The following is a 26,088-nucleotide window of genomic DNA, read 5'->3' as shown; positions in this document are numbered from 1 at the left end:
GCAAGGTTACCAATGCATACAGTTCCTCAATCTTTTTCTTTCCTTTAAAAAAAATGACAGCCCTGACTTTAATCCTACCTATAGTATCTATAAATCACTAAAAGCAGAGCAAAGAATGAAGCAGGTCTGGTTAAGACCAGGGCAAGCCAGGCGAAAGGGTAAAGGTTGAAACTGATTGTGTTTTAAAACTTCAGCTTCCATATGAGACCAAGGGAAGAGATATCTATTTGGTACAGGATCTAAATTTTCTAAACGGTACAACTCTACAGTCGATTTGTTCAAACACCACAATTCCATGGAACTTTGAATAGGAAGTGAGATATGGTAGGTTAGTATAGACTGGAGTGAAATAGTGACACATCCCAGAGTAATTTGGGCAGATAATAAAAAACATATTTACAGTCTCCCCCTCCCCAGCCCCAAGGATCTGGGGGAAGGTGCAAATGTGTTGGACATCCTCACCTGGACTGGAGTTGATGTTGTCACAAACACTGGGACTGGCAGTTTGATGTGCTGACCCTCTATCATGGGACTTGCCCTTATGAAGCTTGTTACTGCAAAGGAGAGTCTAAACTTGCATGTACTTGTGCCTAAGAGTCTCCCTCTGAGTACCTCTTTGTTGCTCTGATGTGGCCCTCTCTCTCTCTGAGCCATCTCGACAGGTGAACTTGCTGCTCTCCCCCTTACGTGGGACCCGACTCCCAGGGTTGTAAATCTCCCTGGCAATGCAGAATATGACTCCCGGGGATGAATGTGGACCTGGCATCGTGGGACTGAGAGTATCTTCTTGACCAAAAAGGGGATGCAAAATGAGATGAAATAGTTTCAGTGGCTGAGAGATTTCAAATGGAGTCGAGAGGTCACTCTGGTGGACATTCTTATGCACTATATAGATAACACCTCTTAGGTTTTAACATATTGGAATAGCTAGAAGTAAATACCTGAAACTACCAAACTCCAACCCAGCAGTCTGAACTCCTGAAGACAATTATATAATGTAGATTACAAGGGGTGACAGTGTGATTGTGAAGACCTTGTGGATCACACCCCCTTTATCTAGTGTATGGATGAGTAGAAAAATGAGGATAAAGACTAAAGGACAAATGGGGTGGGATGGGGGGATGATTTGGGTGTTCTTTTTTCACTTTTACTTTTTATTCTTGTTCTGGTTCTTTCTGATGTAAGGAAAATGTTCAGAGATAGATTGTGGTGATGAACGCATAACTATGTTATACTGTGGACAGTGGATAGTATACCATGGATGATTGTAAGGTGTGTGAATGTATTTCAATAAAACTGAATTTAATAATAATTAAAAAAAAAAAAAAAAAAAAAAAGGAGCAGACCAAAGCCAAAACAGAGTTTCATGTGATTTGGAACCATGTGTATTTTAACTTTAGAACCATGCCTAATCCACTACCAACTTTTCAAAATCTGAATATAGAACAGCTTTGTGTGAAGTTTAAGATATAAAAACTCCTGGTTAGATAAAACAAGGTAACATTTCAGTATAATTCCATATTTTCTTTGCTCATCACATAGTTCCATGGAACACCTTCAGGAGTCTGGAAACATTTGGCTCTCTTACTTGATGTATTAGTCTTGGTGAATTATTTAACTGCAAGTCTCAATCTTCTAGTTCAGTAGTTGGACTGTTGATTTTTATATCTCTAGCTCTCGAGTCCTTACATTTGAAACAGAATTTCACAAAACATATGAGTTCACTCCCTATTGAACAATAACTTATTGGTTATCTACTATGGATGTATACCACTTCCAATAGGTTCAGGGGAATTTTTTTTAAGTCCCTGATGTTTTGGAGCATATAATCTAATTAAGAAGATAATACATGCAGAATAGTAAGGTCTGATGCAGACATAAATAACTCTCCAGGTAACTGGTACAGCAAATCCTGCTGTGGGAAATTCCAGAAAGTCAGTAGTCATTTTGAAGCTTTTGAAAAAGCAAAATTTTAGGCCTGGTAGAATTAGAATGGAGCAAATATTTAAAATGTAGTCCAGACTTAAGGTAAGAGCATGATTTACAGCTTGGACTGGGAACCAAGCATGATATACATTGGGAACTGTATTAACAAAGGTCTAAGTGGAGGGAAGAGAGAAAAAAAATATTGTTGTAGTTAATAACTTGGAAGTCATACAGATCCTGAATCTGCTACTTAGTAGTGGTGTGACTGAGGGCAAGTTACAGGATCGCAGATAAGGAGTTGGATTTGAGAGCCAAAATAAAAGTACCTTCAAAAATCAACAGCATGATTCATTACTGGATTGGAGTTAATCTGCTTTAATGAAGAGGAATGCTAGCTTAACTCATAAAGTGAATGGTAACACCATTCACTATATGGAGGACCCCAGGTTTGTGGGGGATGGTTCCTGTTTTGGCCTTATTTACCTTAGGAAACTCAAGGACAGTACAAGACATGCATAGTGAATAATCGAGAGCTCAGGAGAGATGTCCAGGCATGTGAAAAAAAGAGAGAAGTCAGTGTAAAGATGGTAGACATGATGATGAATTTAAGAATGCTCAAGAAGTACATGTCAAGTGAGAAAAGAGCCCAGAACAACATCTCAAAGAATTCTCCAGATGTTGCATGGTGAGAATAACTAAGGAATATACAAAGGAGACTAAGGAACAGAGAAGTAGAAAGAAAATTAGTAGAGTTACTCATAGAAGCCAGCTGCTAAGAACGGAAAAGGAAGAAAAAATGCCTATCAAATGGAACAAAAAAGATCACTTCATTTGACAATCTGAGTGGGAATTGTTCATTGGTTGCTTACTTTGCTACATTTTTGCTAGATGCTTTTATTAATCACTTCCCTTATTCCTCAAAATAAAATCTGTCACGTAAAATCTCCATTTTACTGACAAGAAAATAACTTGAGTATGTGGTTTACAGAGATTACATAATCCAGATACAGTTTGTACATTTAGAAGCCAGGCCAGTTTCCTTCTAAAACTCATTCTCATTCAACAGTATGTTTTAGACACAGGTGACCGCGAACTGAGTACAGTGCAATAGTGGGGTGAAAGTCTGACTGAAGTTGAAAATGACAGAATATAAACCAATCTGTTACAAAATATGTTGTGAAAAGGAGAGACAAAGATTCTTTCAAACCAGGGATTATTTTAGACCACTGATTTTCAAAGGCAGGGTGGGGGTGGGTAAGGGGAGTTTGACATATTTGTAAAGATATGTTTTCTGCAGTTCTGGTTCTTGAAACAAAGTGGCACATCAGGCTTGCAAGTGAAAGTGGTAATATGGTGAGTTCAATCTTCTTCATTACTCTGGATAGAAAACTTGTGACAGACAGACATACACAAGCTCACAATAATATCACGAAGTATATAAAAAGTATGGTTTTTGAGATTTAAAAAAAAAAAGATTGTATAAAATCACCAAAGGGTGGGGGAATATATTTGCTTCAAAGTGTTTCCAGTTTAAGACAGTGGATTGGCTCCAAATTTATCTCCTTTCCCTCTCACTGAAGTAAAATGAAAGAAAAAGAAGCTGAAAGTATGATAAAAACTATTGATATCCACATCACCTTGGATGAATCTCATTATGCTGAGTGAAAGAAGCCAATTTCAAAAGGTTATATATTGCATGATTCCACTACGACATTCTAGAAGACAGAACTATGGGGATAGGAAGCAGATCAGTGGTTATCAAGGGTTATAGGTGTGTGTGTTTGGGGGGGACTATAAACGGATAGCATAAGGGAGTTTTGGGGGGTGACGGGACTGCTCTGTATCCTATTATGGTGCTACACAAATCTATATATCTGTTGAAATTTACAGACCTGTATTGCCCACAAGAATAGAGAATATAGAGGAGACAGCAACAGATTAAGTTATTTCAATATTTTTGGAAGACAGAATGCAAATATTATATAAATGAGCTTGGTAGAGGAAGCTGCAATCTAGAGACTATAAAGGGGGATACCAGTGGGAAGCGAGCTGGTTGGTCCCACAACCCTTTAGCAGCTCACAACATGGAGGTAAGAGTTACAACAAAGAGTGGAGACAAGGGACAGGCCTGAAAACGACTGGTTGAAAGATATATGTAATAGAATGGTTAGATCCTCAAGACCCTTGCCCTACCCTTCTCAGCCACATATATCTGTCACCTTCATCACTGTCTCCCAAAGGTAAGACACCAGAGAATTCTTACATGGAGAAATTAAATGGAGTCAACTAGGTGGAAGGGACACGTGGAGGGCCAGATAGAGGGAAATCTATGTGAAGCAGACATCAGGAGGTGACGTAGAGAACAAAGGAAGCAGAAAGTTCAAAGCATTATGAAACAGCCCTAGTCAAACCCCCTTTCTTCCAAAGAAGACTGGAGGACTCTTTCCTAGAGAAAGGGACCAGACCCAGAGAAAAGGCCTCCAACCAAAGGACAGGCTCCCAGCCAATCATTCCCTAGTGCAGCACTTCTCGCAATAGTCCACTTATGGAAGCTGCTCTGCCAACTAGTAATGACTTAAGCTTTTTATCATGAACCGGATAACAATTTGCTGAGTGGCATTTTGAGCAGCAAAGCTAATAAAATCCACCATTTGTCAAGCCTGCCCATGTATGCAGAACACTCAATTACTTTTGGTGTCTACACATATATGAAAATTGTTAAGCCTAGCCAGAGATACAAGGAAAGGTGTTTACACTAACAAGAGAGTAAAACTAAAATTAAAACAAATCTACGTCAAAAATCCTGGTATACTGCAACTGGCAACATGGGATTGAGAACATCTTCTTGACCAAAGGGATGAGAAATGAAAGAAAGTTTCTGTGGCTGAGAGATTTCAAATGGCGTTGAGGTCACTCTGGTGGGCATTCTTTTGCACTATATAGACATTCCTTTTTAGGTTTTAGTGTATTGGAATAGCTAGAAGTAAATACCTGAAACTATCAAACTGCAACCCAGTAGCCTTGACTCTTGAAGACGATTGTATAACAATGTAGCTTAAAAGGGGTGACAGTGTGATTGTGAAAACCTTGTGGATCACACTCCCTATCCAGCGTATGGATGGATGAGTAGAAAAATGGGACAAAAACTAAAAGAAAACTAGGGTGGGATGGGGGAGGTGATTTGGGTGTTCTTTTTTACTTTTATTTTTTATTCTTATTTTTATTCTCTCTGGTATAAGGAAGATGTTCAAAAATAGATTGGGGTGATGAATGTACAACTATATGATGGTACTGTGAACAGTTGATTGTACACCATGGATGACTGTATGGTATGTGAATATATCTCTACAAAACTGAATTTAAAAAAAAAGATTTAAAAAAATCCTGGTATAAACAGAAAAAAAAGGGGGGGAAAGTATATTTAGAAAAATAAGTCTATCTATGGGCTAAGAATTGAATGTTTTGAAAACAACAGAAATGAAAGCAGTCTTGAAAATAAAAACATGACCAATACATTAAAAATTCAATAGAAGGAAGATAATCTTGGAAGATAAAATTGAAAAAAAAAATCTCCTAAAAGAACAGAAACAAAGTGTCCGACTTGGAGAAAATAAAATAAAATTAAGCTTCAATTTAGGAGGTCCAACAATGGAGGCTGAAAGAGAAAGGAGCAATGCCTTCAAAACTCTGAGGGAAAATTATTTTTTATCTTAAAATTGTAGTAGTCAAACTATTAATGAAATGTGAGGGTGGAAGAGACATTTCAGCATGAAAGAACTCAGAAAACTTACTTCTTATATACCACTTCTTAAGAAACTGCATTTTATGAGACGAAATAGTTTCAGTGGCTAAGAGATTTCAAACGGAGTCAAGAGGTCACTCTGGTGGACATCCTTATGCACTATACAGATAACACCTCTTAGGTTTTAATGTATTGGAATAGCTAGAAGTAAATACCTGAAACTATCAAACTCTAACCCAGTAGTCTGGACTCCTGAAGACGATTGTATAACAATGTAGATTACAAGGGGTGACAGTGTTATTGTGAAAACCTGTGGATCACACTCCTTTTATCCAGTGTATGGATGGATGAATAGAAAGATGGGGACAAAAACTAAATGAAAAATATTTTGGGTGGATGGGAGGGATGGTTTGGGTGTTCTTTTTTTACTTTTATTTTTTATTCTTATTCTGATTCTTTCTGATGTAAGGAAAATGTTCAGAAACAGATTGTGGTGATGAATGCATAACTATATGATCATACTGGGAACAGTTGATTGTACACCATGGATGACTGTATGGTATGTGAATGTATTTTAATAAAACTGAATTTAATTAAAAAAAAAAAAAAAGAAACTGCATTTTAGGATTTCCACTAGTAAACAAGAGAGTAAACTAGGAAGTAGGAGATCCAACACAAGAGGGTGACAAAGGGAGGTCATGGGATAATAGCTGTGCAGGAGGCCAAAAGAACAACCAGTACAAAAGGGCACAGGACAATTGCAGAATAAACCTTTCTAGTAAAAACAGGGACTCAAATAAGCTGGTTCTGATTGAGGACAAAAGTCCTTCAAAACTAGGGATGGGAACATGATGGACATCATGGAGAAGTTGGAAAAATTGTAAGTTACGTGTCAAAAATGAGGTAATTAATAATTCCAGAAAAAATAAAATCATGCAAAAGAAAATGTACACAGTGCACAGCTTGCCTCTACAGTATTTATACAGTCATAATTAAATAATGGCTAATGTGGTTACTAAATATTGTAACTATGTAATGGGAGAAGGGGAGGTATGTGTGTGAGACAACGAAATCATCATGAAATATGATATTCATGATGCAACATTCATAGTATAAACACAGTATTTAGATACACTGAGATAAATACCAGTTAAAGTGATTGTCTCAGGGAGTAGAGAGAGTTGGGGCAGTGGGATGGAGGACTACTGTTTTTTATCGTAAAGCCTTTAGAACTTACTAATCAATTTTTTAAACTATGTACACATGTTACTTTGCTAAATTATATAATATGTAAATGCAAATAAGGTCACCATGGTCTGATTTGTTTTTAGATACAATATTTATTTTGAAATTTCAAATAACATTAAGGGAACTGTCATTTTCATGTTCACTGAATGACGCATGGGTTAAAAAAAAGGATTCTAAAAATTCTAAAATGCTTTTACTAAATCATCCATACTGCACAAAGACACTAATGCATCAACATTCTTCTTGTAACAGCAACACTAATATCACTCTTTATTCTCTGCACCCTCCTCCAAAATAGCCATGTTCATAAACAGCATTACTTCACAGCTTAACCAACAAAGAAGTACCTTGCAATAATCTAAGGATGTGTTTCCATAAAGAAAGGAGGTGGCAGGCTGAAAAGCATTCACTGACCCTACTGCTTGGCTACCCCTCCTGTGTAAGTCAGGCTTTCCATTTCCTTTGTGCCCTGCTTCATTATTTTCTTCATACTTGCCTAACAGTTCTTCATTTTCTATTTATCAGACATTTCCCTTGATATAATACCAAATTTACCCAATCTGCCTATAACTCAAGGTGACAATCGAAGTACTTCCTGACAAGAACAGATGTTTCTCAGTAATACAGATTAATCTTCCAATTAATGTTGTGGGTGTGACTAATAAATATATACACGGTAACTGATTTAACAGTTAATGACACTTCATTAATTCTAGCAGTGGAGATGTTAAAACTTGGACTCACTGACCTTGGATTAAAACTTAGTGCCAAACATTAGCAATAACACTGGGGCATTGTTATTTGAGCAAGACAAACATAGAAAACTTAATTTTCATCATATTTATTAATACAGACCATACTTACAGAATGTGTATATATATATTTATCTTTTAATATAATCAAGATTACAAATAAACACTGCCACTAACTAATAAACAAATAATATTCCTCTTGGTTGAATGATTCTCTGTTAGGTAGTACAGTTATTTCTACCAATTTATTTTTAGACTGCCTTATGATTTCAATGAAGTTTCTTAGCTTTTACTTACTGCATAATTCCTTTAATTTGGAATCTTTTCATATGTCAAAAACTTCCCCCAAATTAATGCATTGTTAATGCCTTCCACTTAAACTAACTGCCTTAAAATGCAGTATGATTTTTTGAAAGTTGAATATGCCATCAGTGTCTCCAAAAGATTAGCACAAAACCTCTAAGAAAGAAATGTTTGTCCATAGTCCCCTGCCCCCTCCCTGCCATGCTTCACAGAGGTCATACGCATGTTCATATTCTTCACAGGAATCCCTTAGAGCTCAAATGGCAGCAGACAGGGAGGAGTTTAGGCTGTCAATGTACTTGTAAAACAGATAAAACTCCAAACACATTTTAAGATTCCATCTTCACCATAGATGACAAAGTGTTGGAAGGACTCTTCAATTTTCTTTAGCAGCACCTTTGGTCCTCGAATTAGAGAAAGAGATGCAGGATGGAGTCCTTCTTAAACAAACAGACTCAATCTGGAAAGACTGACAGAAGAGCCCTCTTCCCCCAATGATGTGTTCCAGAAAATAAATCGCCATGTGCAGGAGGGACAATTTTCTGAATAAATATCAATATTCTGAAAGACTGACAAAATAATGAATATTTTTAGACAAAGAATACCCTATGTACTCAGAAGTTTCTGGATAATCATACCTCAAGGGCCTCATGCAAGTACTATTCTGACCAGTTAGAATATTATGAAATACAAGTTATTTTAACTGAATTTTCTATTTTTATATAAATTTAAGAAGTGTGGCACATTTTTACTATCAACCATTACATTAAAAAAAAACAACATATATTAATCAGAACTGCTACATTACCCAGACTTTTTGATTTAAAGTACAACTGAAAGAAAAAACTACAAACTCTGAAAAAAAGGCATTCTTCTACATGAACATGAGTTTAGTTTTAAAAAATGCAATTTCAATGCAATTAAGACACTTCTGATTAAGAATACATTTTCATGCATATGAAATAAGTTTACATTCACTTCAAGAGTAAGTTCCATAGCAAACAAATTACAACATTTACTCAATAAAGAATATTAAAATAATTCATTAGTATAAAATAAAATAACTTTGACTACATATATTATAATTTATCAAGTATATACTCCAAAATACACAGAATTTAACTAGGAATATTAAAAGAATTTCTTTTTAAAATACATCTTAGGAAAACCAACCAGCCAATTGGTACCCTAACTAAAGAGAATGTGCATACATTCCATATTTGACCTATATGCAAAAATTGAATGAAATATAGAGGAAATTAAGGTTGCCATTTTCAGTAATTTCTGGAATATAGTATTAGTACTTAAGTCCAAACACTTACCTGAAAAATTAAAATAGCTTGAGGTATTTCCAATGTTGAAGCAAATTTCTGAATGTTAAATACCACAAGAATGAAAACTATCTCCTCTGAGTATTTACATCTGGTTTACAGTTGAGGCAGAAGATGAAGGTCTGCCAAGCAGTTTTCCCATCTCACCTATATTCTTTCTTCCCTTAAAAAGTACAAGCTTCAAGGGAAATGATCACATGTAAAAACATTTCACGTAAGTCGGGATTCCTGACTGCAACAACTTAACCAAAAGGAAAGAGAAATTTTAAATTCTCCTACCTGGGACCTCTACCTGACCTCTCAGACATGACCCATTAATTCCTATGCCAGACATGGTAAACAAGTCCTTTGAAATCAAAGCTAAGCTTGACAAAGAACTATACTGTATAAACTGAATATATGAACCACCTCTACAAAGATGGTACTTTAAGCCTTTATACGTGACACATGAAAATGATGAAGTGTTTTATTTAAATTTGGTCATTCTTCATCTTTCTGTAACTCTGAAACCTGAAAGGTTAGAAAGTCATTTTACTCATACATCTTGCAATCCCTTTCTTCACACAATAGGCAAACATATACAGCATCAATATAATATCAACACAGCATAAACATTTAAGCAGTGGATGCATTTCACATGAAAAGAGGTTCTATGCATCATGTGGCCTATCCCAATAAAAGCAAACATTAGAATGCCATTTCAGCAGTTACAATGTTGATATGATCAATATAGCTAATTTGTTTTATACCTGTCATGTATTTTCATAAGTCATCCATAGGAAGAAGCAAAGGACAAAGATTGTTTTAAAAAAAAAGTGTTACATGCCAACTTCAAAAATGACATACTAACCAGACATTAGCATTCAAAAGCTAGGTTGAATAGGACTGGCCTTGATGCACATGCAGAAGATTCGTTTTCAGAATATAAAATTAAATGGTAATGTCAGCAGTATTACTACTGTTTCTATATTTATGATTAATTACTAGTAGTACAACTCCCATAAGGAAAGAGATGGATCCAACAGTGATGTAAGCAATCCCCAAAAACGGATTTTTTCCTCCCATCCATGAAATAGTGCTCAAGATCATCCGTTTTCGTCCATCAAAAGAATGTACAGGGTAATCTGAAGTGCTGTATAGGAAGATTTTACCATGTCTAGTTGCTTGATTTTTAAAATATGATCTGTAAGTTGGCATTTAATTGCTTATAATTTATTTGTATAATTCTGTGATACACAGGTACCTTATCCACAGGCTGTGATTCACAAAAAAATTATATACCTTGAAGGACTGATTTAGCAAGTTAAATGTTAGCAGTGAAGCCAAAATATTTTACAAGCAAAAACAACCAATTTTAAGGGCTTTATCATTTTTTCATATAGTTTTGCTCTCATTACACAGAGGTCCAAAAGGCCACATGGAATATAATGTGAAAAAGTACATCTGAAGATGAGCAATGAAGCATACACAGGAAGAGAAGGTAGAATCAGGAGAAAATGAAAGAATCAAGGGACTGGAGTTCTCTGAGTTCAAAGAGCATGGGCACTGAGAGTTAGTTGTAAGAACATGAGTGCCCTGAAGCACAAGGTCAGAGAGAAGCATGCTAAAGTTTTAAGTTGCTGATTTGGAGCAATGATAAAACTCATGATGTGACACAGAGTTGATAGCTAAAACAGAGTAGAAGTGAAGGGTGAAGGATACCAAATTTTTTAGGAGATATAAGAAATGGGATACTAGTGGGTTGGGTGAGCTATCTACACAGACGAGTCCCAGGATTTTGAAAATATTTGGAGTAGAGAAGACAGAGTAAAGTTCTGATGCAAAAAAAGTTTATAACCTTTTCAAAAGAATCGTTTTAGTAAAGTGTTAGGCCCCACCTATTTCTTTAGCTTCTGCAACTCTCCATCCCCACATTCAGGGCCGTATGACCCCAAATAGCAGACTCAGCTCCACTAGTTTCTTAGACCAATCCTCATCTAAGGCAGGAATGATTTTAAGAGCTCTAACTGAACACTCTGGGAAATAGTTTCAAATCAACCATTCTAGTCTCTCTTTGAATCTCAATCCTTAATAAAATGGGTTTCTGCCTTGTTTCTAGTATCTAGTTCCCACCTTGTACTCAATTTTAATAATTAACCCTTGATGTTTTGCAGGTCCAAATTTCCATCTTGTAACTTTGCAGGACACACTACTTCCTTCTGACAGTGTTCCTCTCAGTGCCTGGGACCCTGCTGCAGACTTTCTGGATACAAATTGTCTGTCAGCTTTCTTGGAGCTAAGAATTCCCAGGTGCTCCTATAGATTTCCCTTTATTGTACTGTAGGCTACAGCTGGTTATCTGCCCTTCCTCTTTACTGGAATTTTTGGATACTGTGATAAAGCTTCCTCCTATTTTGGCTATACCCTCAGGATGATGTCCTTGCTACCAGCCCCTGAAATCGTTCTCTCTGTTCAAAATTGCTCCTATGTGGGTCTAGTTTCAAAAACATGGTCATTTTCAGTCTGCCACTATCAGGCCAGATTCAGCTGTGTATTTAGATGCAACATCAAGAGACTAGCATCCAAAAACAAACAAACAAACAAACAAACAAAAAACCCCATATTTGAAACTGGGTCTATTAATATACAATTTACTAGTCAATTATAAAACCAAAACCATATACTTATGAGTAATTTGGATTAAGAAAAATAAAAATACAATGATGATCAGCAAACATTTAAAATGCTAACATTCAGGAATCTTTTCACACATGATGTATACAAGCAAAAAGCTAGAGATTAAAAGGTGTTTAGAGTGAAAGGAACTGCCCTATATTTCCCTCCTAGAAAAGACCTGCATCCAACCTGATATGAAATAATCTTAGTGAACTAGCTGGGAACACAGTCTTCAGTGGTGACTGATGGCAGTCATGGCCTCTGGAATCAATAGCCTGGCTATGAACTGCAACACAGTGTTAGCATATATCCAGAACAGAATGAATGATATTTATCAGCACTGAAGACTGTACCTAGTCCTTAATGCAGAACAATACAACCAGTGATAAAAATGTTTTGATACTGAGAACAGAGCAATAGTTATGATTATGTTGATGTGAACTAACATATTCACTGATTTTTAGTATCCAGAAGTATATATTAAAATAGCCCAGTATCGCCAGTATTTATTTGTTATCAGGTACATTCATTGGCCTTTGCATGAAGTTCGATTACAATCTCTTATAAAAACAGATAGCTTATTAATAAATCAAGCACTTACATTTGAAATAATTTTATCAAATAATGTGCTTGAAGCCCTACACAAAGTATATAAAAATTTTAGACATTTCTGGAAAACATAAACTTTAAGATATAAATTAAAGTAATATACTCAAACGTACACACATTCATATAAAAATGCAGAGATCAAAACTAAAGCACAAATAGCATTCCACCTAACCAAGAGAAGGTTGAACTAGGCTCTCTTTCAAGTCTATGAATCTGTATAAATAGCCAAAAAAGGATACTGTATGTGATATTCAAATAGTATCGTCCAGCTGGTAAAGTTGGATGTAAATCACTATCCCGTTCTATAAGACGATATAACTTACGAAAAGTAGGTAACGCTGCAGTACGCATCCAAACAATAAAATCCTCATTTATAAACCCATTATTATCTGAGTCAGAATCCAGCATGTATACTGGCTTAAGCCAGTTTACTGGCTTTGTTGTACCTTAAAAAAAGCAGGGAGGGATGGGGGAAAATATTCAATTCTATTAAGAGTGTCACTGAAAATTCACATTCTACTAAAATAAAGATGTGCAATACACAATCTGAGCATTTTTCTTATTTTCAAAGGTACAAATATATTATTATTTATCTTGAAATCTAGAGACAAAACAATTCCTCATGTAACAACTTAACAAAAACTTCCAAAAAATATTTCAAATAAGAGAATACCAGAAGTAGGATATGGAGTATACATCAAAAGGCATATCACTTAAGGCAGAGATATAATGGTAAGACACTATACTGTAAACATAAAGTGGCACAGGAACAAAAATAAATTTGGATAATTAAGCAATGGGGCTCATCTAAAAGAAACTTTGCTGTAGTTTTAAATGATTATGGCTCAAATGCTTATAAGAAAACACCACAGAAATTCAATTCAAGATTAAAAGTACACATTTCCTTTAGAATTTCAGTACATTAGAATATACCACATTTTACCTAACTTGGCATAATGTTTTGGAAAAAAGAGTTCTTTCATTTATTTTTAAAGTATAACCTTCTAAAAGATTCTTATAAGAAAATTTAGGTACTTCATTAAAACTCCTAGCTTATACTTTTAAACAGTTCATATTTTTAAAGGGATACAGTAATGTTTTACCTTTAAATCGTTCTTCTAGGCTTTCTCTTCCAGGAGGATTTCTGAATTTCACATTTTTATCTGTCCACCAAGCAATACCTTTCTTTTTCAAAAGAACAGGCTTAGGTTCAGATTCATTGCCAACCAGAAACAATTCTAATGTATCTAAATACAAGAAAAGGAAAATATTCCTAAATATCTACTGAAAACCAATAGTGCTTGCTTTACTTTACGAGAAATGATAATTTAGTATTTGTTCCCAAAAGTGGTTGTGATAAAGTAGGTATATGATATGTATTTGCTGTTGATTATTCATATGTGAATTACCTATAGTAACTTAATAATCCTACAAGGACTTCTCTTCCCTCAATAGAGTACTAGGTTACTTTCCTATACAGCCAGCTGACAGGTGACAGGTCAAATATTTTAACTTTAACCCAAATTAAAAAGGTACATCTGCCTCTCCTCCCTTTCTTTCAATAATGCATCCCTAAATAGCTTCTGGCTTAAGTATTTCTCTATCTGTGCTGTTCAATATGGTAGTCACTAGCCATGCATGGCTACTGAGCATTTGAAATATAGCTGGTTCAAATGGGTATGTGTTCTAAGTATAAAATTAGTACAAAATAGAGAATATAAAATATCTCAGAAACTTACATACTGATTACATGTTGAAATAATATTTTGGATGTACTGGGTTAAATTTTAAACATTAAAATTAGTTTAACTTGTTTTTTTACTTTAATATGACTGCTAAAAAATTTAAAACTACTTACATGGCTCTTATTTATGGTTCACATTATATTTATAGTGGACAGTGCTGATCTAAATTATACACTGTAGCTCATTTTTAATGGAATAAATAAACCTGGCTTTTATTTTATTTTTTATGAAATAGGAAAGGTGGCAGAATATCTCTACTTCAATAGTGTCATTCTTCTTCCCAGTGATAGAAATCCATTCTTAAAATGTAAAAATGCTCAAAAGAAAGTAACAAAGCATAATATCCCATTTAATGCCTAACTGATATTTTCATCTTAAAGTTGTTGAATTTCTTAATTTCATTCATATTTACTAGGCTATAAAATCTCTAACAGATTATACAGATTGTCCTAATAATATGTCTGTATCTATCTGTATCTTTATGTTTATATCTATTCCATACCATTAAACATGCTGTTGGCAATAGCTCCACAAGGAGCAATTGGTTTGTCTTCATTTCTTCGGTAAGGCTCACATTCCTTACTGGGATTCTGATTTTTTATGAAGAAAAGAAGAGAGAAATTATTACTCAGGCCTTTATTTGAACCCTGGGCTAATTAATCCCAATTGCTGATTAAAAATTCAAACTCTGTATGTTTCTCACTTGCAACGCATGCAGATTATAGGTAACACCTCATTTAAATACAGTGTATTCCTTAATGTTTATCTTTTCATGTAACCTTTACCTGCAAATATTTTGTCACATATGCATATTATCAAATTAGCATCTTTTTTACTTTCATATCAACAAAGAAACAGCACTGAAAAGAGTTTTCTGTCCAAGAAAAATTAAGAAGCGGTCTACTGTCAATCCAGTTGTGACATAACAAAAGGAGTCTTAAACTAGAAGAGAAGACTAGAGGTTCTGGTTCCAGCTACATACTAAGAGACCTTGCGCAAATCCCTTGGTTTATCTAGGTTTTCCTTATAAAATGAAAGTGGAAGAAAGGAAGGAAGGAGGGAGGGAAGGAGATGTTAGTAAGTCTAATGCAGATTCTAGAATCTTCATTAAACTGTGCATCCAGGTAACAAGAAAATGAAAATCCTGGCAAGGCAAAGAGCACTTACTTGCCAGTTCTCAAAATTTGGTTCTGATTTTAGCCCTACTGAAAAATCTCAAGGAGATGTGGCAATTACAGGGTTAAACTAGAGACTCTACCAAGTCTGAGGTTAGGTAAAGGTCTGCATTGTTCTGGGGCTCCAGGTCACAGAAGGCCATGTCACAAAAGACAGAAACAGACCAAAATGTTTTCAATTTGAAATACCTGACTCTGGTTAGGACTTTTAGGGCTATTCCACCACCAACCAACCCTGTCTTGTATTCATGTTCTCTTTGTTCTTTTGTTTTGGAAAAAAAAGTGTATATAGAAAAGACAAGAGAAAGCTAAGAAAACATATTCCATGGACCTCAAAAAGTCTCTTCAATATTTACCTCTCAGTTCTTTGGTCCCCTAAGGCATCTATATTGATAAAGTTAGCACTCTGAGGCCATAAAATTGACAATATATAACTAGTTTATTACTTTTTGAATGTTTAAATGAAAACTATGGTTTCAAAAAGTTATTAAGTGTAAATAAACTCACAGTAGGGCAAATGTGTTCTAATCACTAAATTCTTAAGGTGTCTTAAAAGAAAGAAAAGTGTGTAAGTATGTATGTACTTTTCTATGTATCAGGACTAGGCAGCATTAAGGGCTTTCCACTAAACTGGCTTAGGAAAGCCATTTATTGAGTACCTAGTATGTACCAGGTACTTTGCTAGGTGCTAGAAACAGAAAAATGAATAAAATACGGTCCCTGCTTGGGCCCCCCTGAGGAGCTGGGGGAAAATGCAGAAGTGTTAGATTTCCTCACCTGGATTGTTGATGATGTTCTCACAAACACTGAGGACTGACAGTTTGGTATGCTAAGCCCTCTACCTTGGGGATTGCCCTTATGAAGCTCGTTACTGCAAAGGAGAGGCTAAACCTGCTTATAATTGTGCTTACCAGTCTCCCGAGTGCCTCTTTGTTGCTCAGATGTGGCCCTCTCTCTCTAGCTAAGCTACCTCAGCAGGTGAACTCACTGCTCTTCCCCCTGAGTGGGGCCTGACTCCCAGGGGTATAAATCTCCCTGGCAACGCAGGGTATGACTCCCGGGAATGAATCTGGACACGGCATCGTGGAACTGAGAACGTCTTCTTGACCAAAAGAGGGATGCGGAATGAAACGAAATAAAGCTTCAGTGGCTGAGAGATTTCAAATGGAGTTGAGAGGTTACTCTGGTGGATGTTCTTATGTACTATATAGATAACCTTTTTAGGTTTTAATGTATTGGAATAGCTAGAAGTAAATACCTGAAACTATCAAACTCCAACATAGTAGCCTGTATTCCTTAATGTTTCTTTATCTTTTCATGTAACCCTTACCTGCAAATATGATTCTTGAAGACAACTGTTTAACAATGTAGCTTACAACAGGAGACAGTGTGACTGTAAAAACCTTGTGGATCGCACTCTCTTTATCCAGTGTATGGATGGATGAGTAGAAAAACGGGGACAAAACTAAATGAAAAATAGGGTGGAATGGGGGGGTGATTGGGTGTTCTTTTTACTTTTATTTTTTATTCTTATTCTTTCTGGTAAGGAAAATGTTCCAGAACAGATTGGGGTGATGAATGCATAACTATATGATGGTACTGTGAACAGCTAATTGTACACCATGGATGACTGTATGGTATGTGAATATATTTCAATAAAACTGAATTAATTAAAAAAAATACTGTCCCTGCTTTTAAGAGGTCCATAATATAACAGAGGAAACAGACCTATACATAACCAACTATAACATGAAATAAGAGCTAAGATAAAAATGACTATATCATTCAACAAATATTTATTAAATAAATGCCTTCTACCAGAATATGGCCATGAATGAAAGTCATGCTCCCTGCCCTCCTGAGCTTACAGTCCAGTTGGGAAGACAAATAATAAATAAGTGAATATATAATTACAAATTGCAATAGGTGCTATTAAGATGCTATCTGAGCAATTAATAGAGGGGAGAGGAGGCAATTTTAGACTCCAAGGGTAAGAAAAAGCTTCTCTATGGAGGGAGTATCATATAACTTAAGACCTAAAGGAGAACAGGAATCAGCTATGTGAAAAGCAGGCAGCTGAAAGTTTCAAGCAAAGAGAGCAGCACATGCTATTAAGAAAGAATTTGATTATTTCTGGAGGTAAAAGGTAAATAAAACCTGTTGAGACACAGAACGGCGCAAAATATTATTACAGAATTACACGTAGCTCAGATCATCCTGAAATTTCATTCCAAATGCTAGTAAACCACTGAAAGATTTTCAGTTGGGAAGCTGTAGTTATTATTTTTTTAAAGATCACTACAGCTATGCGGAAAATGGCTTGGAAGGGAGGGGCAAGGGTAGAGGATGCGGGGAAACCGGTTTGTTGAGCAAAATGAGAAATGATGGTGACTCAAAGTAAACATTAAGAACTTATTTTGCCTCAAAAGGTACTGAGATAAGAAGACAACCAGGAAAGAGTAAGAATGGCATTCTAGGCAAATGAAATGGTAAAGTCCAAGAATGGCAGATTATTTGTACCACAGCACATGATTAGCAAGCAGCAAATATGGGCTAAGGTGACAAGGCCAAAGATATATTACAGACAGAGTATAAACAATGAGGCTTGATTGGTAGGTTGATACCAGATTTTGAATGGCTTCACACACAATGTTAAGTAACTTGGACTTCCATCTGTCCATTCTTAATACCTTTAAGATTTCTGAAAGTGACCTATCTTAAAATCATACTTTTTGGTATAGTCCAGAAGTCAGGAAAAGATAGCCCATGGGTCAAACCTGGCCCACCACCTGTTTTCACAGATAAAGTTTTACTGGAACACAGCTATACCCATTCATGCATGTGTCATTTATGGCTGCTTTCACTCTACAACACCAGAGTTGAGTAGCTACAACAGAGATCTTATGTGGTAGGCTCAATTATGTACCCCAATAAAAGGCACGTTCTTATCCTTAATCCACCTTCTTGTGGGTATGAAACCATTTGTAAATAACACCTTTTGAAGATGTTATTTTTAGTTAAGGTGTGGCTAACTGAATCAGGGTAGGTCTTAATCCATATTACTGAAGGTCTTAAAAAGAGAAGAAACTGGAAGCCAGAAGTCAGAGAAAGACATGGGGAGGCACAAGAAGCCAGAAGTCAAGGGAATCAAGAAAAGCAGAAGAAAGGAGAGGGCATCACTATGTGACAAAAGGCCAAGCCAAGGAAATCCAAGGATTGCAGCAAACCAGCAGCAGACCACCACAGACTTTGGGGAGAAAGCATTGCCTTGCTAAGGCCTTGATTTTGGACTGCCAGCTTCCCAAATAGTGACCCAATAAAATCTTGGCTGTTTAAGCCAACCCATTACATGATATTTGTCAGAGCATCCTGGCAAACTCATATACCATATGACCCACAAAGCCTAAAAGATTTACTATCTGGCCCTTTGCAAAAAAAACTCACAAATCCCTAATCTAATCTAACAGCTCTGCTTGAAGTTTGTAGAAAGGGATCACTCTCACCTTCTTTCACCCTTAGTGGAGAGAGTGTGTATCTAAATAAAAGAACTGTAAGTCAGCCAACACTTCTAGGTCTTTGAACACCTCCACACTACAATTACAATCAACAAATTCAAATAGGTCTAGGATCTTGGCATGTTTCACAGTACATCACCTAAAAAGTGGATCCTAAGGAGTAAATACCATATGGACTGAAAAATATTACAGATCTAACTAGAACCCTGTGTATGCCAGGGAATCTTTAAATAATCTTACATTTCTTAAAATCCCACATATCAGTAACCAAGGAGGATAATAGCTATATGCTTATCAGGCCCTTTCTGGTCACAGACAGTCCTAAATTACATTTCCATGCCAATTTTAAGAGATTAACGAACTGCTACATTACTCTGAGCCTCTGAATGTTTACTGCATTGGCAGCAGTAACATAAAATACATGGGAACCAACCACTACAAAGGAAAACTGAACAATAGGAAACTAAGTTCCCCTGGTCCATAGGTTCCCAAACCAGGCTGGGCATCAGAAGAGGATCTTATTAAAAACAGACATTCTAGCGCTCCACCCCCAAAGATACTAAAATAATAGACTTATGAGAATTCTGGAAATCTTTATTTTCAAAAAGCTCCCTAGACGGTTCTTAAGTAACCCACCCTTTAGACTCTCAATCTTTCTACAAGTTAAAAAATGCAAAACATATGTGTTCAATTCTAAAAGCAATCTCAGAAATCAAAAGCAGTTTATTTACATATTCTTATCTAATGTAATAATGAACTAACTCAAATGGAACAAATTTACATACCCAGAAGCTAGACCCATCAAAATCCCATTGCCAGCAGATTAATAAAAATAAAGGAGAAATTCCAATGATGCTACTAGAAGCAAGCAGGCAAGCATCCCCTAGCTATGAGAAATAATTAATCTGGGCAAATTACGGAGTGGAGGGGGGGGTATATTTTAACAAAAAACCCTCACTTAACAAACTATAAATGACAAATTGCAGTTTAATTTCACTTGAGCATTATTAAATATGTAACATTTCTAACTGAACATTTACAACGTGTTCTTATCTCATAAATACCACATTTTCATATTCCATTATTTTACTTACAAGTAAAGCACTAGAATCTCCATTTAGTTGACTATCATCTCGAGATTTCACATAACGACGATGGTTTTGGTAGAAATTAGACAGTCCATAATACATAAACACATTGCCCTAGAGAAACAGAGGGAAATTTTTTCATATAAAATCTACTGTATAATTTATTTCATTCATACATTAAAAATTGTGTAATTTGGACTTTACTATTTTGGAATTTGTGATCATTTAAAACAGGTACTGGGGTGAATTCTACCAGTACTTAGTAATCTAAAATGACACAAATTTAAATAAGGTTAAAGAAAATATGTTACAAGAATCCAAGAATAAACTTTGAAAATATCCTTAAATATTTCAAAGTAGTATTATTTACATATAAAAATAAGATTCCTCTAGGAATCTTTCAGCCTTCTCTGAGCTACTTTCAATTTATATAATATTAGTAATTAGTAAATAAGTAATTGATAAGATATTGAGAAACTTTATAATGATTAAGAAAAGTACTGTGACTTAGTTGCACTAATCTGGAAATAAATTGGGAAAAAAGGGTAATCTACAAATACTATTATTTAGAAGATGCTAAGAAGCCATCTTGAACAACTAAGTTTTTAAAGGTAGCAAAATACAGTAAGCTACTCTCTCCTTCCTGGTTGCTACATCTTTTTCTACATTCTTACCCTCAATTAAATGGAATTCAGAAAACTAAAAGGAATTGTGTAACATAAGTATGCTTTATTTCATTCAATATTTTCACAAGCACAATCATTTATTTAAAGCTTGATTTCCAAGTGTCAAATTACGCTAACTTGCCCATTCTATATAAAGGAAATGTTTACATGGAAATATTTTTTGGATATCAAAGTTTCTTAACAGAAATATTCAGAGACAATGAATATGCCTTTTTTAAAAAAAGTACTTATAACCTCAATTAAGAATCAGTACAGTAAACTCAACTTGCAAACTGAAAAAGAGATCCTTTCAATGAATACTGAGACAAAATAACTTACTTGAAGTTCCCTGAAAAGGTTTTAGTCCAATGCAAAGTTTGGGCTTGTGATGGAACACAGAGCCCACAAGAGAATGAATGAGGATGATCACCTTTGCAGAAGAGAAGTTCTGAAATAAGTGTGAATGGGAGAGGAGACTAATGGAGCATCTAAATCATTACCAGTCTCTTTTATTTCTTTAATTTGCCTTTTTCTGACAAAAGCAGAACTTAAAGCATCTTTACAGTTTGCCCTTCACATTTAAAAAAATTGGACCTTTGAAGATGCTTTGAATTTATACATTATTACTGCTGAAAAAAGTAAAATAATTACATTCCCATCTTTTCCTAAATTTCTTATTTTTTTTTTCAAGGGCAGCATTATTCTAGCCTTTATCTTGGAGCAAGAGCACCTATAACCACTAGATGGCAACCATCGACCATGGATTACAAACTCACCATTACCTGTAGAAAATCTAAATTCCAAAAAATCTAAAGTTCACATATATTAATGCAGTTTTGCTGCCTGTGGAATAACATTTTTTAAACTCAATTTTCAGAAAAGGAGGAGCATAAACTGGTGACTTCCACCCCGATAAAACATGCTGAATCTTTGTAACTTTTAACATCTATTCAAGTATCAGAAAGAATGGTAGATCAGTGTGAAGGCAAAAGAAACACACACACAAATAGAGTTCTATCTGCTTATCAAGATATAAAAGATTAACGAAGTTTCATAACGTGTTTGCATTTTTGGTAATGCTTCATATCTGACAGAAAAAGTACAATTAAATGATGGGAGAATTGGTATTTATTTTCTAAGGAAAAACTTGTTTTAGTATTAAGAGTATGCAAAAAAAATGAGAGCAATACATTTAAAAATTCAAGTACATATAGATATAAACTTGATATAAAGTTGTATTATTTGTAAAGATAAAATTTTCTAATGAAAGGATAAAATAATTTTTAAATTTTGTCTAGAAAGCACTAACTATAGTAAACAATTCAAATAAATATATTTAATTATCAGAACAGGAACAAGCAACAATCAAAAACATAAAACAATCTTCCTCAAAAGTGTGGTGACTCTAAGCAATTAAAGTGACCTCTCTACTAAAAGAAAATAACTAGTAAAAAAAAATTTAACGAAATATCATTATTTTTAAAACAGTGGCTTTTCTAACACATTACTTGGAAACACACACCTCAAATGGGTGTTCCAGTGTGAAGTTAATGGCACAAATACAAGGTGTGATATCCGGAGACAAACATTTATTGCAGGGACTGGAAGGCTCTGTTCCGGTATAATCAATCTGCAAAAGAAAAACATAACTTAAGCATTTTCTTGGAGAAACTGGATACCTAAAACAACTTTGCAATAAATTGCACTAACAAGGAAAATGAGTCCAATGAAGCAACCTATATAGAACCTGAACAAAAACTGTTTTTAAAGTTATCTATTTATTTTGACAGTGTAAGGTATTAAAAAGAGTAGTTAAATGGTTGTAGGAAGGACAACCTGTTATTCTGCTGGCTGTCCTCTCCAAGTAAATCACTCTCTTCATTTTATCTAAAGAAATACATTTATGCATAAAAAATTCAAAACTACATGACATATAAATATTTAAACAGCTATCCAGTCTAAACTATTAAAATACCAGATTAATATAGGGATCAATAAATCAGTTATTGCTCTTAAATCTTCCAATCTAAAATACTTTTCCACATTCACCAGAGCCCTTCATGATGTATTTTCCAATTTTAAAAAGTAAAAAAAAAACTACTAGGCTTTCAAGGGCTACCATTTTTTAAAAACCTGGCCTGACACTAAATTGGGGTACCTTTAATCTAAGCTAAGAATTTGAATTTGATGATGAACAACAGCCCTATATCACTACCTTAATAAAAAGTAACAAAATTAGTCATCTAATGTTTATTTCTGAAAAACTGAACATATACACCTTACATATGGATGTTCAATTCAACTTCTCCTCATAAATAAAAAAATGTAAAGTTAAAATCTATATCTAGAAAATAGAACCAGTAACTAATTACAATACCTAACTGCTTTTTAAAAACCACTCAAGTGCTAAATAAAACTTGTTTTTGTCAAATCCTGATATAATCTCCAATAGAAATGGTTCTCTTTTGGCAAAGCTTATTTGTTTACTCGTAAAATTTTGTTTAGAGAAAATTTTGTTACTACAAATATCTAAAAGAAACTAGATATAGAACTAAAACAAATAAACTTTTAAAAACAGATATCCTAAAGAAAGAGCGGCAAAGCATAAGCAATTTTCTCACTAGACCTGATGGGCCACAACTTTGCACCCAGGACCTATTCATGCACAATTCTGAACTGAAGATCTACGTTTTATGATGTTGAAGAGGTGCATGAAAAATTAAGACCATTTGGAAAAATGACCTACATAAAAAATCTTTGCACATTTTTTCTCTCTTATTTTTAAAAGACTGTATCTAAGGATTAAATTTTTTTAAAAAGTTGCCAGCTGTCTTCTTGACCAAAAGGGGGATACAAAATGAGACAAAATATTTTCAGCGGCTGAGAGATTTCAAGTGGAGTCAAGAGGTCACTCTGGTGGACATTCTTATGCACTATATAGATAACACCTCTTAGGTTTTAATGTATTGGAATAGCTAGAAGTAAATACTTGAGACTATCAGACTCCAACCCAGTAGTCTGGACTCCTGAAGATGATTGTATAATAATGTAGATTACAAGGGGTGACAGCGTGACTGTGAAGGCCTTGTGGATCACACTCCCTTTGTCTAGTGTGTGGATGGATAGGTAGAAAAGTGGGGACAAAAACTAAATGACAAATAGGGTGGGATGGGGGTGGATGGTTTAGGTGTTCTTTTTTACTTTTATTTTTTATTCTTATTCTGATTCTTTCTGATGTAAGGAAAATGTTCAGAAACAGATTGTGGTGATGAATGCATAACTATAAGACGGTACTGTGAAGAGTTGACTGTACACCATGGATGATTGTGTGGTATGTGAATATACAGCTGTGTCTAGTTCCGTATCTTTGAACAGAAATCTCTCGAATCACTCTCTATGAATTAGTTTCTACAGCAAAGTCTGAGAGATTTTCAGTTGTGATTAAGCTAGGATATATATTCTTTATTTAACTGAACAAAAATAATCTGATGGAACTGAAAACTAGTTAGGTATACTACAGTATATTAAAACAGAATGTTTTCTTGAAGCCGAGAATAACTGCAGAATATTAAATTACACGTGAACAAAATCAAAGTACAGCTATAATATTTTCATCACAATCTGTTGGCTGTCATTTTTGTTTTTATAAGAGAATTATGGGTTTACAGAAAAATCGTGTATATAATACAGGGTTACCATATACCACCTATTATTAACACCTTGCATTGGTGTGATACGTTTGCTGTAATTGATGAAAGTTCATTTTTTTTTAATTGTACTATTAACTATAGTCCATGGTTTAATTTAGGGTTTACTCTTTGTGTTGTGTAGTTCCTTGGATTTTTTAAAAATTTTTATTCTAGTAACATATATACAACCTAAAATTTCCCCCTTTTAGTCACATTCAAATATATAATTCAGTGCTGTTAACTACATTCAGAATGTTGTCCTACGATCACCACCATCCATTACCAAAACTTTCCCATCCTCCCAAATACTCTGTACACTTAACTCCCTATTCCTTACGTCCTCTTGGCCCCAGTTAACCTATATTCTAGATTCTATGAATGTACTTATTCTAATTATTTCATATAAGTGAGATCACACAACATTTGCCCTTTTGTGTCTGGTTTATTTCAGGCAACACATATTCAATGTTCATCCAAATTGTTGCATGTATCAGAACTTCATTACTTTTTATGGCTGAACAATACAGGCATATCTTGTTTTACTGTGCTTTGCTTTAATGCACTTTGAAGATATTGCATTTTTTTTACAAATTGAAGGCTTGTGATGACCCTGGTCAAGCAAGTCTATCAGCACCATTTTTTCCAACAGCAGAAACTCACGTCACGTCTATGTCACATTTTAATTAAGGTATGTACATTAGTTTTTTAGACGTAATGTTACTGCACACTTACTTAGACAGACTACAATATAGTGTAAACCCAACTTTACATGCAATGGAAAACAAAAAATTTGTGTGACTTGCATTACTGCAATATCCTCTTCATTGTAGTGATCTGGAAATGAACTCGCAGTATCTCTGAGGTATGCCTGTATTCCATTGTGTCTATATACCACATCTTGTTTATCCATAAATCAGCTGATGGACACTTGGGTTGCTTCCATCTTTCAGCAATTGTGAATAATGCCGCTATGAACTTCAGTGTGTAAATGTCTGTTTGAGTTCCTGCTTTCAAACATTTTGGGTATATACCTAGAAGTGGGATTTCCAGATCACATGGTAATTCTATACTTAACTTTCTGAGGAACTGTCAGCAACAATGAACGAGCGTTCCTATTGCCCTATATTGTCTCCACCGCTTGTAATTTTGTTTTGTTCTGTTTTTTTTCTTTAGTAGTAGCCACGCTAGTGGTTGTGAAATGGTATCTCACTGTGGTCCTTGAGTGGCATTTCCCTGATAGCTAATGATGTGCTTTCTGGCCATAATTTCTGTATATCTTCTTAGAAGAAATGTCTATTCAAGTCTTTCGCCCATTTTGTTTCAACTGGCTTTTTCTCTTTTTGTTGTTGAATTGAAGGATTTCTTTATATATTCTAGAAATTAAACCCTTGTGAGATAGGTGGTTTCCAAATACTTTCTCCCATTGTGTAGGCTGTCATTTTACTTTCATGATAAAGTCCTTTGAGGCACAAATTTTTAAATTTTTGATGAGGCCCCATTTATTTATTTTTTTCTTTTGTCCCTTGTATTTTGGGGTATAAAGTCTAAGAAACCCATTGTCTTCACAAGTTTCTAAAGACACTTCCTTATGTTTTCTTCTAAGAGTTTTAAAGTTCTGGCTCTTCAATTTAGGTCTTTGATCAAT

The 26,088-nt window shown here is 34.9% G+C and overlaps 1 protein-coding gene across 1 annotated transcript in view; it reads right to left on the bottom strand.

Moving 5' to 3' along the window:
- Positions 1 to 7,741: 7,741 nt before the first annotated feature.
- TMEM30A (transmembrane protein 30A) overlaps positions 7,742 to 26,088 on the bottom strand; it is a 61,724-nt gene continuing 43,377 nt past the window's right edge. The window contains exons 2-7 of the mRNA XM_037842786.1: positions 22,277 to 22,384; positions 20,096 to 20,203; positions 14,814 to 14,901; positions 13,670 to 13,813; positions 12,806 to 13,012; positions 7,742 to 10,426 (exon numbers count right to left, since the gene is read on the bottom strand). Coding sequence (XP_037698714.1) covers positions 10,233 to 10,426; positions 12,806 to 13,012; positions 13,670 to 13,813; positions 14,814 to 14,901; positions 20,096 to 20,203; positions 22,277 to 22,384 — 849 coding nt within the window. The 3' untranslated portion in view covers positions 7,742 to 10,232. The remainder of the gene's footprint in view (positions 10,427 to 12,805; positions 13,013 to 13,669; positions 13,814 to 14,813; positions 14,902 to 20,095; positions 20,204 to 22,276; positions 22,385 to 26,088) is intronic.

The sequence above is a fragment of the Choloepus didactylus genome, chromosome 7, assembly GCF_015220235.1.
Source record: "Choloepus didactylus isolate mChoDid1 chromosome 7, mChoDid1.pri, whole genome shotgun sequence".
Taxonomy (NCBI): domain Eukaryota; kingdom Metazoa; phylum Chordata; class Mammalia; order Pilosa; family Megalonychidae; genus Choloepus; species Choloepus didactylus.
This window is presented reverse-complemented; position numbering and strand designations above follow the sequence as displayed.